The 15,421-nt window shown below is 62.0% G+C and overlaps 1 protein-coding gene across 3 annotated transcripts; it reads right to left on the bottom strand.

Annotated features, from left to right (window-relative positions):
* Positions 1–120: 120 nt before the first annotated feature.
* On the bottom strand, positions 121–15,093 carry B4GALNT4 (beta-1,4-N-acetyl-galactosaminyltransferase 4). Of its 3 annotated transcripts, none has more exons than XM_024987440.2 (20): positions 14,739–15,093; positions 11,903–12,006; positions 11,473–11,568; positions 11,306–11,401; positions 11,135–11,225; positions 10,961–11,061; positions 10,735–10,802; positions 10,511–10,589; positions 9,291–9,357; positions 9,036–9,170; positions 8,849–8,958; positions 8,629–8,729; positions 8,450–8,547; positions 7,502–8,381; positions 5,377–5,663; positions 5,126–5,279; positions 4,918–4,990; positions 4,662–4,815; positions 4,078–4,204; positions 121–2,812 (listed from the first exon to the last, which is right to left on the bottom strand). In XM_024987440.2, the coding sequence occupies exons 1-20, from the start codon at positions 14,887–14,889 to the stop codon at positions 2,689–2,691; spliced, it is 3,096 nt and encodes a 1,031-aa protein (XP_024843208.1). In that variant the 5' UTR covers positions 14,890–15,093; the 3' UTR covers positions 121–2,688. The 3 variants fall into 3 exon arrangements, with proteins under 3 accessions (XP_024843208.1, XP_024843207.1, XP_024843210.1); XM_024987439.2 differs by lacking the exon at positions 121–2,812 and adding an exon at positions 3,101–3,569 and having other exon boundaries at positions 14,739–15,090; XM_024987442.2 differs by lacking the exons at positions 121–2,812; positions 11,473–11,568; positions 11,903–12,006; positions 14,739–15,093 and adding an exon at positions 3,101–3,569 and having other exon boundaries at positions 10,961–11,050; positions 11,306–11,397.
* Between the last annotated feature and the right edge of the window lie 328 nt (positions 15,094–15,421).

A 15,421-nucleotide genomic window follows, 5' to 3' on the forward strand; every position in this document is an offset into this window, starting at 1 on the left:
TTCAAGCTAGGCCTCAACAGGGTATGAACCGAGAATTTCCAGACGTACAAGCTGGATTTAGAAAAACCAGAGGAACCAGAGATCAAATTGCCAACATCCGCTGGATAATAGAAAAAGCAAGAGTTCCAGAAAAAACATTTACTTCTGCTTCATTGACTATGCTAAAGCCTTTGTGTGGATCACAACAAACTGGAAAATTCTGAAAGAGATGGGAATACCAAACTACCTTAGCTGCCTCCTGCAAAACCTGTGTGCAGATCAAGAAGCAACAGTTAGAAACAAGCATGCAACAGCGGACTGGTTCATGATTAAAGGAGGGAGTCATGGCCGCATGCTGTCACCCTGCTTACGTAACTTCTATGCCGAGTACGTCACGGCTGCATATCGTCACCCTGATTACTTCTATGCAGAGTGCGTCACGGCTGCATACTGTCACCCTGCTTACTTAACTTATATGCAGAGCACATCATTGGAAACACTGGGCTGGATGAAGCGCAAGTGGGGAATCAAGTTTCCCAGGAGAAATATCAATAACCTCAGATATGCAGATGACACCATGTTTCTGACAGAAAGCGAAGAGGAACTAAAGAGACTCTTAATGAAAGTGAAAGAGGACGTTCAGAAAACTAAGATCATGGCATCCGGTCCCATCACTTCATGGGAAATAGATAGGGAAACAATGGGAACAGTGACAGACTTTATTTTGGGGGGCCTGGGGCTCCCCACTCCAGTACTCTTGCTTGGAAAATCCAATGGACAGAGGAGCCTGGTAGGCTGCAGTCCATGGGGTCGCTAAGTCGGACATGACTGAGCGACTTCACTTTCACTTTTCACTTTCATGCATTTGAGAAGGAAATGGCAACCCCCGCAGTGTTCTTGCCTGGAGAATCCCAGGGATGGCGGAGCCTGGTGGGCTGCTGTCTATGGGGTTGCACAGTCGGACACGACTGAAGCGACGGGGCTCCAAAATCACTGCAGACGGTAACTGCAGCCATGAAATTAAAAGATGCTTGCCCACTGGAAGAAAAGCTATGACCAATGTAGACAGCATAATAAAAAGCAGAGACATTACTTTGCTAACAAATGTCTGTCTAGTCAAAGGTATGGTTTTTCCAGTGGTCATGTATGGATATGAGAATTGGACCATAAAGAAAGCTGAGCGCCGAAGAATTGATGCTTTCAAACTGTGGTGTTGGAGAAGGCTCTTGAGAGTCCCTTGGACTGCAAGGAGATCCAGCCAGACAATCCTAAAGGAAATCAGTCCTGAATATTCATTGGAAGGTCTGATGCTAAAGCTGAAGCCCCAATACTTTGGCCAGCTGATGTGAAGAGCCGACTCATTGGAAAAGACCCTGATGCTGGGAAAGATTGAGGGCAAGAGGAGAAGAGGGCGACAGAGGATGAGATGGTTGGATGGCATCATTGATTCAATGGGCATGAGTTTGAGCAAACTCTGGGAGATTTTGAAGGTCAGGGAAGGCTGGCATGCTGCAGTCCATGGGATCACAGTCAGACACGACTGAGCGACTGAATAACAATTCTTAATTTCACTGCTAGTTTTTTCTTGTTACAAATATCTGTAACTGGGGACAATTCCTTCTGAACTAGACAATTAGGGAGGAGTGGACAGTATGAGCTGGGGCATCTGGTAGCTTGAGGAGGCAGGTTTGCTGTGTCCTCCACCTTGTGGGCATTCGCCCTCTATGAACCAGGAGGACCTGCGGTGAAGTTCAAGTCACAAGTGACTTAATGTTCACAGACACCCACTGGCTGCCCTGGTCGGCAGCCACAGAGCTGAGTGCTGTGGGCATCCCTGGGGTCTTCCCAGGGCCTGATCCCTCTTTCATTGAAATCCTCCCCATGGTGAGGTAAATCTTGAGAAAATTGTTTGGAATTCTGGGCAGACATGCTGCCTTCCCACGGAATAAGGACATACACAGAGTAACAGCCCCAAAGATGTCCATGCCCTAATCCCCAGAACTTCTGGCTGTCACCTCCACAGCAAGAGACTTGGCACGCTGGATTCTTAACTCCTGGACCACCAGGGAAGCCCCAGTTGGTGGGATTTTGATTTGGATTGCACTGAATCAAGTGGGGAAAACTGACATCGTGACAGTATTGAGTGTTTCCATCCATGAAGGATGTTCTCTGAGATGCAGCAATTGTCCTGGGGTATCTGCATGGGTCCAGTGTCATCATAAGGGTCCTTATAAGCGGGAGGGTCAGAGTCAGAGGAGACATGGTGATGGTAGCAGAGGTGAGAGAGTGATATGAAGATGGTAAGCGGATGGCTTTGAGGATGGAGGAAGAGCCCATGCACCAAGAAATCCTGGTGCCCTCTAGGAACTGGGAGAGGAAGGGAGCAGATTCATTCCTAAAGCCTCCAGAGAGAATGCAGGCTGGAAACGTCGATTTTAGGACTTCTGATGTCCAGAGCTGTAAGACAGGAAATGCCATTTTGTTCTTGGCAATCTGTTACAGCAGCCACAAGGAACTCATATGGGCAGGTGCACCCAGTGCCAGGCAGCCCAGGCAAGAGCTGCCTGTTGACAGCATCGTCCAGCCTGTGTCTGACTCCCCAGGGCTCCTGACCCTGAACGAGGGTTACATGAAAACAGTCAAACAAGCAAACCTCTCATTATACTTAAAGCAGTTTGCACTGGGGTCTCCATTCATGGCAACTGAGTCCTAACTATATCCCCCAACCCGGTCACAGGACACCCCTGCCCAACCCCCGCCCCAGTCCCGGGTGCTGAGTGCTCCCATGTCTTTGAGGAGGATGAGGCAGGACTCGCATCCAACGTTGTTTTCACTACAAGGGAGACAGAACATGGTTGGATGTTACTTGTTCGTGGGTGAAAAGGCCCTGTGCCTCGCCCATGACCGCTGGCTCCATACATAGGGTGGTGGGAGGAGGTCCAAAGCCCCTTCTCTTCAGGGCCCGAAGCTCAAAAGGAAGATGTTGGAGAGGCAGGAAGCCATGAACGTGGAGGAAGGTGGGATCAGCAGTGTCCCACGCTCAGGGCAGGAAGGGGTGTCAGGAGCAGGCATAGCGCCCAGGCCCCTCTGCCCCCCAAGATAACCAGGCACAGAGAGCGAGTCAGAACTAAAAAAAATATTTCATTTCATTCTGAATAAAAAATGGAACAGACAGAACTCTTGGAAATCCTGAAAACAATGTCGTCGCTACTGCAAAATTTCACAGAAATCATCGCACGGGGTGTGGGGGCCGAGCCTGGGCCCCGCCCGCTACAGAGGCCGCCTCTCTGGGAGGGGCCGGGGGCGCAGTGGCCTGGGGGCCCAAGCAGGCAGGCACGATGGTGGCTGTGCCCCGGGATGAGCCCACCGGGTCCCCAGGGTCCAGGCTCTGAGCCTGGCCTCCAGCTGCCAGCACAGGCTGGCGGGTGGGGCTGGGAGGGGTCGCTGGTCCTCAAGGGGCCTCTTTTTGGGGGGCCTCCTTTCGGGCGGCCTTGCGGCTGCGCGCACCCCACATCCCCCGCTTGGAGTGGAAGTGGTGGTAGAAGTTCCGTATGCGGAGTCGCTCCACCTCCAGCCCTGCCTGCAGGACCCTGCGGGTATCGAGGGGTGGTCAGGGCTGCCCTGCAGCCTGGAGGGTCTTTGGGGGTGATCAAGACGGGAATGGGGGTGAATGGGGCTACCCTCATCCTGGACCCTGGAGGGGGAGGGCACGTGTGTCAGGGTGGCCCTTGAGTCTACAGAACAGTGGGGTGGGATGGAATGGAAGAGGTCATAACCAGGTCCAAGGGCTGGATGTGGGGCCTTCCACTACTGCAGGACCCTGCTGAGGCCAGGGGGACCCCAGGGCCACCACCAGATCCTATAGGATCTGGGGGCTTCCCTGAGTCTGCAGGACCCTGGAGCTGGGAAGGGGTTTAGGGGAGTGGAAGGGGGGCATCTAGAATCTCCCTAGGCCTATAGATCCTGGGGGTAGGAGGAGGAAGACAGCAGAGTCTTGTCAGTAGTGAGGACCATGGGCCCCTCCCCACCCAGAGGGCAGGACGTGGACCTGTCTGTCTCTGTGTGTTGGGTGGGTGGTGGGGGGGGGGTGGGGGTCACCTGTCCAGGAGCTCCCAGTCCTCGCCTCCCCACTGGTCCCGGAATTCCTCAGTGTTCATGCCTCCAATACGGTCAAAGTCAGACTTGTAGATCCCAAACAGGCCAAAGCCATTCACCTCCCAGTAACCTGGTGGGGAGGGGGTACCCTTCAGACACCAGGTCCTGAAAGGCTGGTGGGCTCTCGGGGTCACTCCAACATGTTGGTCATACCTTGGACCCTGGGCATGATTTGGGTGCTGGAGGAGGTTCCTAGAGGCCAAGCATGACCCTGGGGTTACTGGGGGGGGGTGGGGAGGAACTTGGGGTCCTGGGCACTGTGGGGTTCCTAGATGCCACACGGAGTTCTGGGCATTACAGGGAACCCTGATAGGGCCCCAGGCCTACCTTGCAGGTTGGGAGGCCCCTGGGGAGCCTAGATTTTACTCTGGCACTTGTGGGACCCCGGGCCCTTCTCGGGGGCATCTAGGGCATTACCGTGCAGGTCCCCTGGTGAGCTCCTGCAGCCCAGCCACATGACCACGGGCACGAAGGCATCCTGGCATTTGTGGGACCCCGTGCCCTCCCGGGGGCATCCAGGGCATTACCATGCGGGTCCCCTGGTGAGCTCCCACAGCTCAGCCGCATGACCACTGGCGCGAAGGCCAGCTTGCCCTCCACGCAGTGCTTGCGAATGCCGTCCAGGATGCTGGGGGGGAAGTGGATGTGCAGGTCGCAGAGGAAAACGATGCTGCTGGCATCCTGGGGGCAGCGGGGAGGGCTGAGCCTCGCCCTCCGCTCCAGAAGGGCGCGCCCGCCCCAGCCCACCGGGCTTTTCCGGCCAGCCCTACCCTGACCACGCACCTCCACCGCATCCACTCCAGCTTGCAGCCCCGCAGAGCGCTCAAAGTTCCCGGCTCGCCTCAGGTATTGGTATCTGGGAGAAGGGACGAGCGGGTGGGATCACACACTGCGGCCTCTGGGAACGGGGTGGGGTCAGGAAAACCCACCTCTATTGGGGAGGAGGAGAGATTCGGCCCACCCTCCCCGAAGGGAGCGGGGGCGCCGCTACCTGGGCAGCCGCGCGGCGCGGAGGGCCTGCTCCACGTCCATGTCCTCGCTCTCAAAGTCCACCAGGACGACACTGAAGCGGGAGTCGCCGGTGCGCGCGTGCAGAGCGGCCATGTCTGCCAGGAACTGCATCACCCAGCGCGCCTGGTTTTTCACTGGAGGAGGATGGGGACACTGAGCCCACCTGCACCCAGCCCGGCGGCCCCCGCGCCCCACAGCCCTAGGTGGCGCTGCCCGCCACACCCCACGCACCGGGCACGACGAAGTGCACCATCACATCTTGGCGCCAGGCCAGGCGCAGTGGCCGGCACAGCTCCGGGCGGCCGTCGGGGCGCGCGGAGGCTGCGGCGGGCTCGGGACTCTCTCGGTCTTCCTCCGTGTCGCCGGCACGGGCCCCGGGCAGGCGCAGGAAGACGTACTCAGACAAGCGCAGGCGGCGCCCGCCGCGTTCCTGGAGCTCCAGTTCCAGGAGGAAGCGGCTTCCTCGCGCGGAGTCCCGGCGCTTCTCCACGTTCACGATGCGCAGAAGAGCGTATCGCCTGGGGGCGGAGCCTGGTTAGCCGCAGAGTGGAGGCCCCCCCAGCTCCCCATCGCCGCTGCCGAAAGGCGGCCACTCAAGTGACTGGGGGCGGGGGGTGGCTGCCATGCACCCCTCCCCCCCAGTGGCCAGGTGTCCCAGTCGCCACCCATCCCATCCCCCCTCAAGGCCAAGGCCTGAGGGGCGTGCCATCTCAGAAGGCAGACCCACATTTCAGGCCTCCTCCTCCCGCGACACCCCGGGAAGGAGGCGTCTCCATGCCCAGGCCGGTCCTCTGTCCTCCCCACCGCCACTGCTGTCTATAGCCACTCGCTCAGAAACCTTCAGGGGCACCCGCTGCCCCCAGGACAGGACTCATGGCCTCAACGTCTCTAACTTGTCTCAGTATCTTGTCCCGCAGACAAGCGAGCTTCCTCTTCTGGGGGGAGGGCTCTGTCCCGGGTGCCCCCACCTGGATGCTGGGCCCTATCCTCCCCACCCGCCGTCTCCAGGGTCCTAGATACCTCCTGTGAGAAACCTCCTTTTGGCCTCCCTGGCACAAGCCCAGGGTTACCCTGTTCTCCTGGTCAGAAGCCTCTGGCCCTTCCCCTTCACCCCGGCCCTGAGCACCTCACCTCCACTCCGCCCACAAAAAGTGGTTTCTCCTCCTCCCAGGAAGACAGGGCCCTGCCCCTGACTAGGTTGCTCTTCTTTCTGTCACATGATTCCCCTGTACAGCCAGTATCACTCACCTGGGAGCCTACCAGTGTGACCTCCAGGGGTCTAGATTCTTCCCCTCGCCCCATGCCCATTCCCACCACGGTCTCCCCAAGTGTCAGGGCCTTTCTGCCCCAAAGGCTCTGGGTCAGTGTTTTCGCTCCTGGGGCCACTCACGCCCTTGTCCTGCTCGGAGGATGGGGCTGCAGCCATAACCTTTCTGTTGGACAGAGGCCCTCACACCCTAGGATGATGAGCTGCTCTCAGGAGGCTCTGAGCCAAGGGCACACTGGCTTTTTCAGCCACCTAGAGTCAATCTGCCCCTGCCTCTGCCAAGGTCTAGGCTGTCCCATCCCTGCCCTGGACCAAGCCTGTAGGTCACAGGCCCCGCCTTCTACCCCCTCCTCTCCAAGGCTACCACACCTTCGTCTATGATCCAGATGGGCCAAACACGTGTCCTGCTCTAAACTTTGTATCAGAGGCAAGAATGACTCCTGAACCCAGCCTTCAATGCCCATGAGGCCTGCCCTCTGCCCACCAGCCTCCTGGCCAGCCTTTGCCTATCCCTTCTGTCTGCAGGTCCTGCCCCTCCTTAAAGGCTCAACATAGTTCTAAGAACCCCTCAGGGCAAACTGGGGTTCCCATTCTCCAGCCCCACACCTGCTTGAGGTGCAGACAGCATTCAATTGCTGGGACCTGGGGGACCCAATCAGAGGGATCAATGGGGCAGGAACCCTGAGCTCACCTCTGAGGACTAAGACCCCAGTCAGCATGGTGCTGGCGGGGGGAGGGATCCTGGGCTTTTAGCTTGATCGTGTGTGTGTGTGTGTGTGTGTGTGTGTATGTGTGTGTGTCTATTTTGAGGAGAGACCTGGGTGGCTCAGATCCATCCTCAGGTCCTAGTCCAGGTCCAAGGTGGCAGGCGAGGGGTTTGCAGGACAGAGGAGCCAGCCCTGGGCGGTAAGGGGAAGGCGCCTAACACAGGACAGGGGCCCCAGCAAGGAGAGAAGACACTTTCCGACAGTTGTGTGTGCGTGCGGGTGTGTACCACTCCCAGAGCAGTGCCTCGTTAGACCTTGGGGAAGAGCTGAGGGTCCCATCGAGGCCAAGCCCCGCCCCTCCCACGGCACCCCTGCCCCGTACCCGCTGTGGCGCATGTTGAGCCTCTCCATGTACTGAGCCACCACGTCCACGGCCTCGGCCTCGGGCAGCTGCAGGTTCCCGGACACATTGCAGCGCAGATCGTTCCAGTCGGAGCGCAGCAGCTCGAAGTCCACGTTGCCGACGCTGAACGTGCGCTGCCAGTCGATGGCATCCTCGCGCCAGCGGCCGCGAACCAGGCCTGCCGCCTCCTCGCTGTCCTCCGACGCGTTCTCGTCGCCGGGCGCCCCTTCCTCGTCATCGTCCCCTTCCTCCTCCTCGTCCTCCCCAGGCAGCTGTGGCCTGGACACCTGGGACAAGCTCAGGAAGGAGGTCACAGGCTGCGCTTCAGAGGAAGAGTTGGAGTCCGCCGTGGGGGCCGCGAGTCCCGGCGCGCGCGCCCGGCCCTCCCGGCCCTCCCGGGTGGCCGGCGCCGGGGCCGGGGCTCTCAGCTCTGTGGCCGGGGGGCTGCTCGTCCTGTGGCCTCGAGCCCGGGGTGGGCGTGGGGGCGCCCGCAGCGGCACCCTGGGTAGGGGTCGGGGGCGCAGGAAGACGCCAGGCAAGGGCGGCCGGGGTGGGCCGCGTGCGCCGAGTGGCGGGGCCCCGGGGGGCGCCCGCAGGCCGGGCCGCACGCGGGTCACGTACACCTTGGAGGGCCGGGCTGCGGGCCGCGGGGGCGGGGCGCGGCCCAAGAAGAGCGGGAGCTGGCGGGCCGCCCAGCTCAGCGCCCGGGAGCGTCGGGGTGTCGGCGCGGCAGGGGTGGCCGGGGCCTCGGAGGGGGCTGCGGGGGCCGGGAGCTGGCGGCTGCCCTGCCTTCGGGGGGCCTCCGTGGGCCCCAGGCCGGCGTCGAGCAGCTCTCCGTCGTCCTCGTCATCCAGGAAGTCTGTGGGAAGCGCGCGTGAGCCGCTGCAGCGCCACCCAGCTGGGGGTGGGGTCGCTGTGGGCACTCACCGTCCGGGTTGAGGAAGAGGAAGGCTCGGCGCTGCACCTCCTCTCTGTCCTCCCCGCCCTCCTCCCGGTCCATCTTCATGTATTTGTAGAACCCAAACCTGGGGCGGGTGGGCGGGGCATCAGAGACCCGCTCGCCGAGGCCCGCCCATTCTCCCGGGAACCGCCCGCCCCCCGCCCACCTTTCCAGATACAGCGGCGACTCCCGGTAGAAGCACTTATTGTCCGTCTCCATGTGAGTCAGGCGCGTGTGGTCATTGGGATAAACGAAGGACAGGTACACCTGGGGTGGGCAGAGGCCTCAGGGTGGGCCGTCTTCCAGAGGGTCTGGAGGCGGCTTCGGGGACCCTGGTAGAGAGGGAGGCCTGGGTCTTGGGGAAGACCTTGGCGAGGGGCACTTACAAATTGCAGTCCCTGGTATCTTGCGATGGGAAAGTCTTTGACCACGTAGGTCGGGGCGTAGGCGCAGGGCTCCAGCACACTCTCCAGATCCGAGGGCTCCACCCGAGGCGCTGTGAGAGGGAGGTCACACTGTGGCCCGGACCCTCGCCTCGACACCCCCTCCACCCTGTGCGTGAACCCCCCTCACTGAGAAAGAAGGCGTCTCGGGGATCCGGCCGCAGCATGTCAGCTCTGGGCTCCTCCTGCAGCGGCTGCCCCGCCACGTGACTGGCAGGAGACTGGGGCACGTGCGCCACGTGGTCCATCTTCAGGGCTGACTCGTCTAGGGGCAGAGGATGTGTGAGGCCCCCAAGGAGTTCACAGAGCCCTCCTCACCCACAGCCAGCCACCCCGAGACCACCTGTTGGCGCCGCCCCCTTCCCCAGAGGCACGGGCTCCGGACCTGTGTAGAGGGAGATGTGAGCAGAGCCGATGACCTCGAACTTCAGACCCGGCAGGAATGCTCGCCACTGGGGGTTGAAGAGGGTGGTCAGGGCCAAAGGAAGGGGGTGTGGGGGGACACCCTGGGTCAGGGAGGAGTGGATCTTCCTGGCATGGGGACGGGGAGTTAGCAGGGCAACGCCTTTAAGGATGCAGAAAGCTGGGCGGGTGGACGGGGGAGGAGTCCTAAGAAGGCACGGCAGGGAAGCTGTGGAGGCCCAGAAGGTTGGGGTCCCTGGAAGAAGGTGAGAACCTCCTCTGCTCCCTTCAGGCCTTTCCTGACATCCTGGGCACTTCTTGACTTTCCGGTTATGACTTCCGCCCCCACCTGCTCGTGATTCTACGGCCCCTGCCCTTCTGGAGATCAGAGCTGGCCTTCCAAGGGCGAGCCCCAATGGCTCCCAGCTCCCTGGTGGGCCTCCCCATCCCCACTTCTCCTGCTTCTGTGGTTCTCAGTCTCCCTTGCAGACTCTCTCCCCACCCCTCTCATGCTGGGTTCCTGGGGGCTGTCCCAGGCCCTCCTCCCTTCCCAGCTCATCCTGGGCCCCTAGTCGCCCCCTCAGCGTCCACAAGATGACCTGAAATCTGCACCTCCAGTCTAGACCCTCTGCCAAGCTGAGTTGGGGTGATGCCCTCCACACACAAACCAGACGCCTGCAACATCCCAGCCCTCCCTGGTCACCACCCCACATCCAGCTAAACTCAGGCTCAATCACTGGACATCTCCCCCCGCCCCCACAGGACCTGCGGGTTCAGGGACCGATGGGAAAATCCTTCCCAACAGGCAGTGGCTAGAGGGTCTTCCCTGACATGCAAATCCCATTGCCTCATTCTCAGGAGGAAGCCCCTCCTGATCTGGCCACCAGACTGCTTGGAGTTCCAGAAGACTGTTCTTGAGACCAGGAATTCATCCTTGCACCCCGAATTCTCCCCCCATGGGTCTCCTTGTGAACGTCTCTCTCAAGAATCTGCTCAGGGGCCACTTTCTCTGTGCAGCTGCTGAGCAGGCACAGCGGAGCACAAGTCCCCTCCCTGAGCAGCTGCTTTGTCAGCCAGATGGGAAGTCCTGGGGGGGGTGGGGGCAGCGTCCATGCTGCTGTTCTGTGGGGAGCGGCCGGAAGGAGGGCAGGGCAGGGCAGGGGGGTCTCCAGAAGCCCCCCGGCGGGGGGCAGCTGCACTCACGCCCACTTCCACATGGTCCGAGCCGCGGTCATCCTGCTTGTGCAGCAGCTCAAAGTAGTACCTCCGAGAGGCCATGAGCCTGGGGAGGAGGAGTCAGGGCTGGCCTGCTGCACCCCAGGAGCCCCCGAGAAAAGGAGAGCCCCAGGGCCAGCAGCAGCAATTTCACGCGTGTACGCATCACCCCGTCCTCACACACAGACACGCACCTGCTCCCAGTCACTCACCGTCTGGGCTTGGACACCTGGGAGCTGAACTTGGTGAACTCTCCAGGCGCTGTCCACTCTGAGCCTGTCTGGAGGGCGACAGAAAAGGGCAGGGGGCTCACCGTCTCCTTGGGGCACCAGCCCCACCCAGTGCCCCTTCCTGAGAAGTTGAAGGGGACAGGTGGCCGAGGCCACAGGAGGCCCGTAAAGACAGAAGGGGTGTGGATGGAAGGGCGGATGGGGATACCTTGCCCACAAAGGCCACCAGCTGGGCACCCGCTGGGCTCTCATTTGGGCTCAGCCAGAACTCAGAGTTGTCATCCGAAGCCACAGAGAACTGGACGTCGCCTAGGCCGTAAGACAGGGCTCAGGGGCGGGTGGGGCGCTCGCGACACTCCCCCCCACGCCCCCACCCCCGCACCATCTCTCGCCGGGTGGATGAAGCCGAAGAGGCGGAGGCCATAGTTCTTCCACTTGGGGGACACAGCCAGCTTCTTCACAGTGGTGCGAGTCTGGGGGGACAGCGGCTGCTGACGTCAAGGTGCCTGCCCACCGCCCCCCCGACCCGGGACCGCTGCCCCCCAGCACTCACGTGAGGGAAGAGAGGGAAGTGCAGGTTCCTCCGGAGCTGGCCCACGGCGCCCCCGCACCAGTCCTCAAACACGTGCAGATTCACCTGCCCCTTGTACTGCGGGGGAGCGGGGCTTACCAGCCGCCCAGCGGCCCCCGCCCTCCCCGCCCGAGCCCCGCGGACCTCACCTCCTCCCGCCACACCGGCACTTGACGGGTGAGGTTGAGCACCAGGGGTCTTCCAGCCCCGCCAGGAAACAGCACGCCTGGGTCCCGGCCTTCAGACTGCGGGAGAGAAAGGGCACCAAGGTCACAGCTGAGAAGTATGAGAGCAGAAGAAGTCACACACACACGCAGAGGTTCAGCGCAATGTGTGACACAGCCAGCCACACACGCCGGTTCCCATCACACGGCCCTCCACATCTAGCCACGAAGCCCCGAATCCATCACAGCCCAGCCACACGCACACCCAGAAGACCCCTGGTCACCCCGTGTGCAGCACCTGCGTCCCCCCAGGCCTGGGCACGTGAGTGGCCGCGTCCCCTGCCCACAGCCACTGGCACGTGGTGGCCTTGGATCTCGTACTCGCAGCTGTGTTGTTCCCCACAGTCCTGCTCACCACTGGCTCCTCCTCGCGGCTCTCGCTGGAGTCCTCTGCCCTCTGTGTGGCCAGCGCAGCGTGGACGCCCCGGCCGTCGGTCACACCGCTCAGCTTCTCGCCGTCTGTGGGTGGCAGAGTGGCTGTGGGTGGGACCCAGGCTCTTCAAGGCCACAGCCCTTGCCGCCAGGGTCAGTGGAGGCAGGATGGCCAGTGGTGTCCCCTTTGAAGCCTCCCCTCCCCATGTCTGCTCCCTCATGTTGCCTGAAAGCCCCTCCTGCCCCCAGTGAAGTGCCTTCTACCGGGCTGTTCTCCCACCTCCTGCCTCTGTGGGGATGGCCCTGCCTGAGTCCTCCACCTGACTCTTTTCAGCCCCCACTGGTGTGAGGGAGTGGGTATGTGTGTGCACATCCTAGCATACACGCGCACACGTGCACACCGATCGGGCGTCCTCATCGGTGACTCTGCTCTGGGAGGGCCCCCAGGACTGCTCTGTGCGCTCAGCGTATCCCCCACATGCAGGAGCGTGTCTGCCTCCCTTGCCAGAACTGAGAGCCAAGTGTCAGTGCTGGAGCGTGTTGTCAGGCAAGCCAGCGCTGTGGTCCTGAGGCTACACCAGCCCTGGCCCACGGCACATGTGCTACCTGCTGCCCTTGAGGCCACAGTCCCGGACCAAAGGAGCCCTGGCATGCTGGTCTGGCTGTCAGAGGCCCCGGGGCCAAGGTGGCCCTGCGGGGAGACTGTCCACGGGATCCCTTCTGTGGACTTCTCTAGAACATGGCACACCCCAGCCCCCCAAGCCTGGGCAGACCACCTGCATACCTCAATGCCCTCAATGTCCCAGACCTCCTCCTCAAACTGTGGACCTGGGGGTCCCATACCCTGGGGTCTTAGCTACTGAAGGTGAGGCTTCACTGTCCCATCCAGAGGCCCCCAGTCCAGGAACCCCTCTGCTCCAGGGCCAAGTCTGGCTTCAACATCTATGCCTGCTCTTCGATCCAGACCCCAGAAGTGAGAGTCTCATACTGACATGGCCGGCCTGGGCCCCTTCTCGGGGGGATAGGGGCTACCCATGGTCTCCTGCCTGTGAGACCCCAGTGGTGCCTGTCCGCTTGGTTCTCCCTAGTCACTATCCTTTGTCCGGCTGGGAGTTGAGCCCCTAAGAGGCTCCTGGAAAACCCCCCACAGCCTGGCCCTGATGCTCCCCGCCCGCCAAGGTTACTCTATGACTGCTGGAAAACTTCTGTTGGGGAGCCACACCCAGGCTGCCACCACGGTCCTGCAGGGCCGAGCCCAAGCGCAGTGAGATCCAGATGGCCTCCTGCCGGCCCCTCCACCCGCACAGGCTGCTGGACAAGGGGCAGGTAGTCTTTCTGGTGGGAGTGAAGACAGTGCTGACAGGACGGTCAGGAAGGCGTCAGACACATTCAGCTGCTTAGCTTCCACAAGCCTGCACTGGTGGAGCCAGGTCGCCAGGCAGGAGGCGAAACCTGCTGGCTGGGGCTGCTTCTGGCTGGAGCTGCACGAGGGTTTGATGGTCTGTAACCTTGAACAGCTCCTGCCCGCTCAGGAACAGCAGGACGGCTTCCCCGCTGGTCCAGCTGAGAGAAGAGGAGGCCTCAGAAATGGGGTTCCCACACCTCCACCCCCTCCTAGCTGCTGAGCTAGGCTCCCTGGCTGCTCGGGAAGTCAGGTTGGGGAGGACTGTGGTTGCTCAGAAAACCACAAGGCAGCTAGGTAGGAGGCTGGTTATGTTCTGTGTCACTGGGTCACACTCTGGGGTCCTGCCTTATGTGATGGTAACTGGAGGCCCCTAGGGATGTGGTAGCTGCAAGATGCGTGCACTCTGGGGAGGGGTAGGTTGGGACCAGCCTCTGACCCCTGGCCTGGGTTTGTGACTGAACAGGGAGCTTTGGACCCTTTGGTGGGAGTGGCCAGGACTTAATGGATCAAAATCATCGTTCTGAGTCCTCAGGAAGCAAGATTCTCATCACCCACCCTTAAAATACCCCACTTTCTTAAGAAGGGTCAGGGGCAGCTTGGCTGGGACCTTCCCTGCCCTGAAGTGCTTCCTTCTCTCTCTCATCACCAACCTCCCTGTCCCCAGCCCGGTCCTAGGCACTCTGTTCCTCCTCCCTAAAATATGTGTCAACGGTCACCACTTCCAAGAGCCCTTCCAAGATCCCCTAGCTAAAGTGGCAGGACTCTCCCCTGACTCTCCCCCCACATCACTCACCAGGACCTTATTTGTGGGTTCATTGTCTGTTCCCACTGGAGCGTGAGCCTGAGTCTGGAAGCGTCCACTCCAGGCAGTTCGGGTCTCCCCAGGCTGCACCCCTATCCCCATGACTCACTCCCAACACACAAGCGTCTCAGTCCCTGATCACAGGTTTACCTAGGGCTCCTCCTCCAGGAAGCTTTCCGACTGCGAGGGTCAGGTCCCCCCACCAGCCTCTTCCCCAGCAGACGGGGAAACGGAGGCTCTGCTAAGCAGGAAGAGCCGGAGGCGTAGCCGGACTTGGCCCCGCGAAATCCCAGCTGGCAGGGCCTGGTAGCTGAGGGCTCTCCAAGACCACTGTTACCCCGGCGCTATCCGCCCCGGGCCAGACCCCCGAGTCAGCCCGGGTTTGGGGACGCTCAAGAGGGTCGCGCACGTCATGATTGACGTCATCCGGCGTTCCGGCCGGGTAGAGCCGAACCGAGCCCCCTGCCCGGATACTGCCGAGCTGGGAAGGGCGGCCCGGGTCTCCAGGCAGCTCTGGGCCGAGCCGAGAGCTGAGCGCAAGGGGAGGGCCCGGGCCCGGGGCCGCTTGGGACCCTCACCGCCCCCGCCCCGGGCGCGCGCCCCCTCCCGTACCTCGCCCGTAGCCCAGCCGCTGGCGCAGCGCGCGGCCCTGGCGCACGAGGCTCAGGTGCACGTACGTGAGCCACGCGGCGCAGGTAAGCAGCACCAGCAGAAGCAGCAGCTTGATCTGTTTGCGGATCTTCTTCACCGGGAACCACGGCATCGCGGCCGACCCCGCCCCGCCCGGGGCCGAGCTCAGCGGCGTCGCTGCGGCCCCCCACTCCTGCGCGCTCCGCGCCGCGTCCCCCGACCCCGCATGGCCCTTTGTCCACCGCCCGCGGCCCCGGGCTGCGGCCGCGACCCCGGGCTGCCCTTGGCCAAGGGCCCGGGGTGGGCGGTGGAGCGGCTGCCGGCGGTTCCCCCGCCCGGCCCCGCCCGGCCGCTCGGGCTCCAAGCTCCCGGGGGCCGCGGCGGGACGCAGCAGCATCCACGCTGCGGTGCTACCCACCGTGAAACGGGCCCGGCCGCCGCGCCGCGCGAGCCAATCCCGGCCCGGCCGGCTTGCGGGGAGCCAATCCGCGGCGCGCAAGGCGGGGCCAAATGTTAGGGTGTGCCCGCCGCTCGTCTCCACGCAACGCGCGCATCCACCTGGGCAAGACGGCCCGCGCAGCGCGGGAACGCGGGGTCCCGGGAATACGGAGCACCCGGGAGGTGCACCGGGAGGAGCGGGGCCGGGGCCAGGGCCCAAGGATCAG

Source organism: Bos taurus, chromosome 29, assembly GCF_002263795.3.
Source record: "Bos taurus isolate L1 Dominette 01449 registration number 42190680 breed Hereford chromosome 29, ARS-UCD2.0, whole genome shotgun sequence".
NCBI classification, from domain to species: domain Eukaryota; kingdom Metazoa; phylum Chordata; class Mammalia; order Artiodactyla; family Bovidae; genus Bos; species Bos taurus.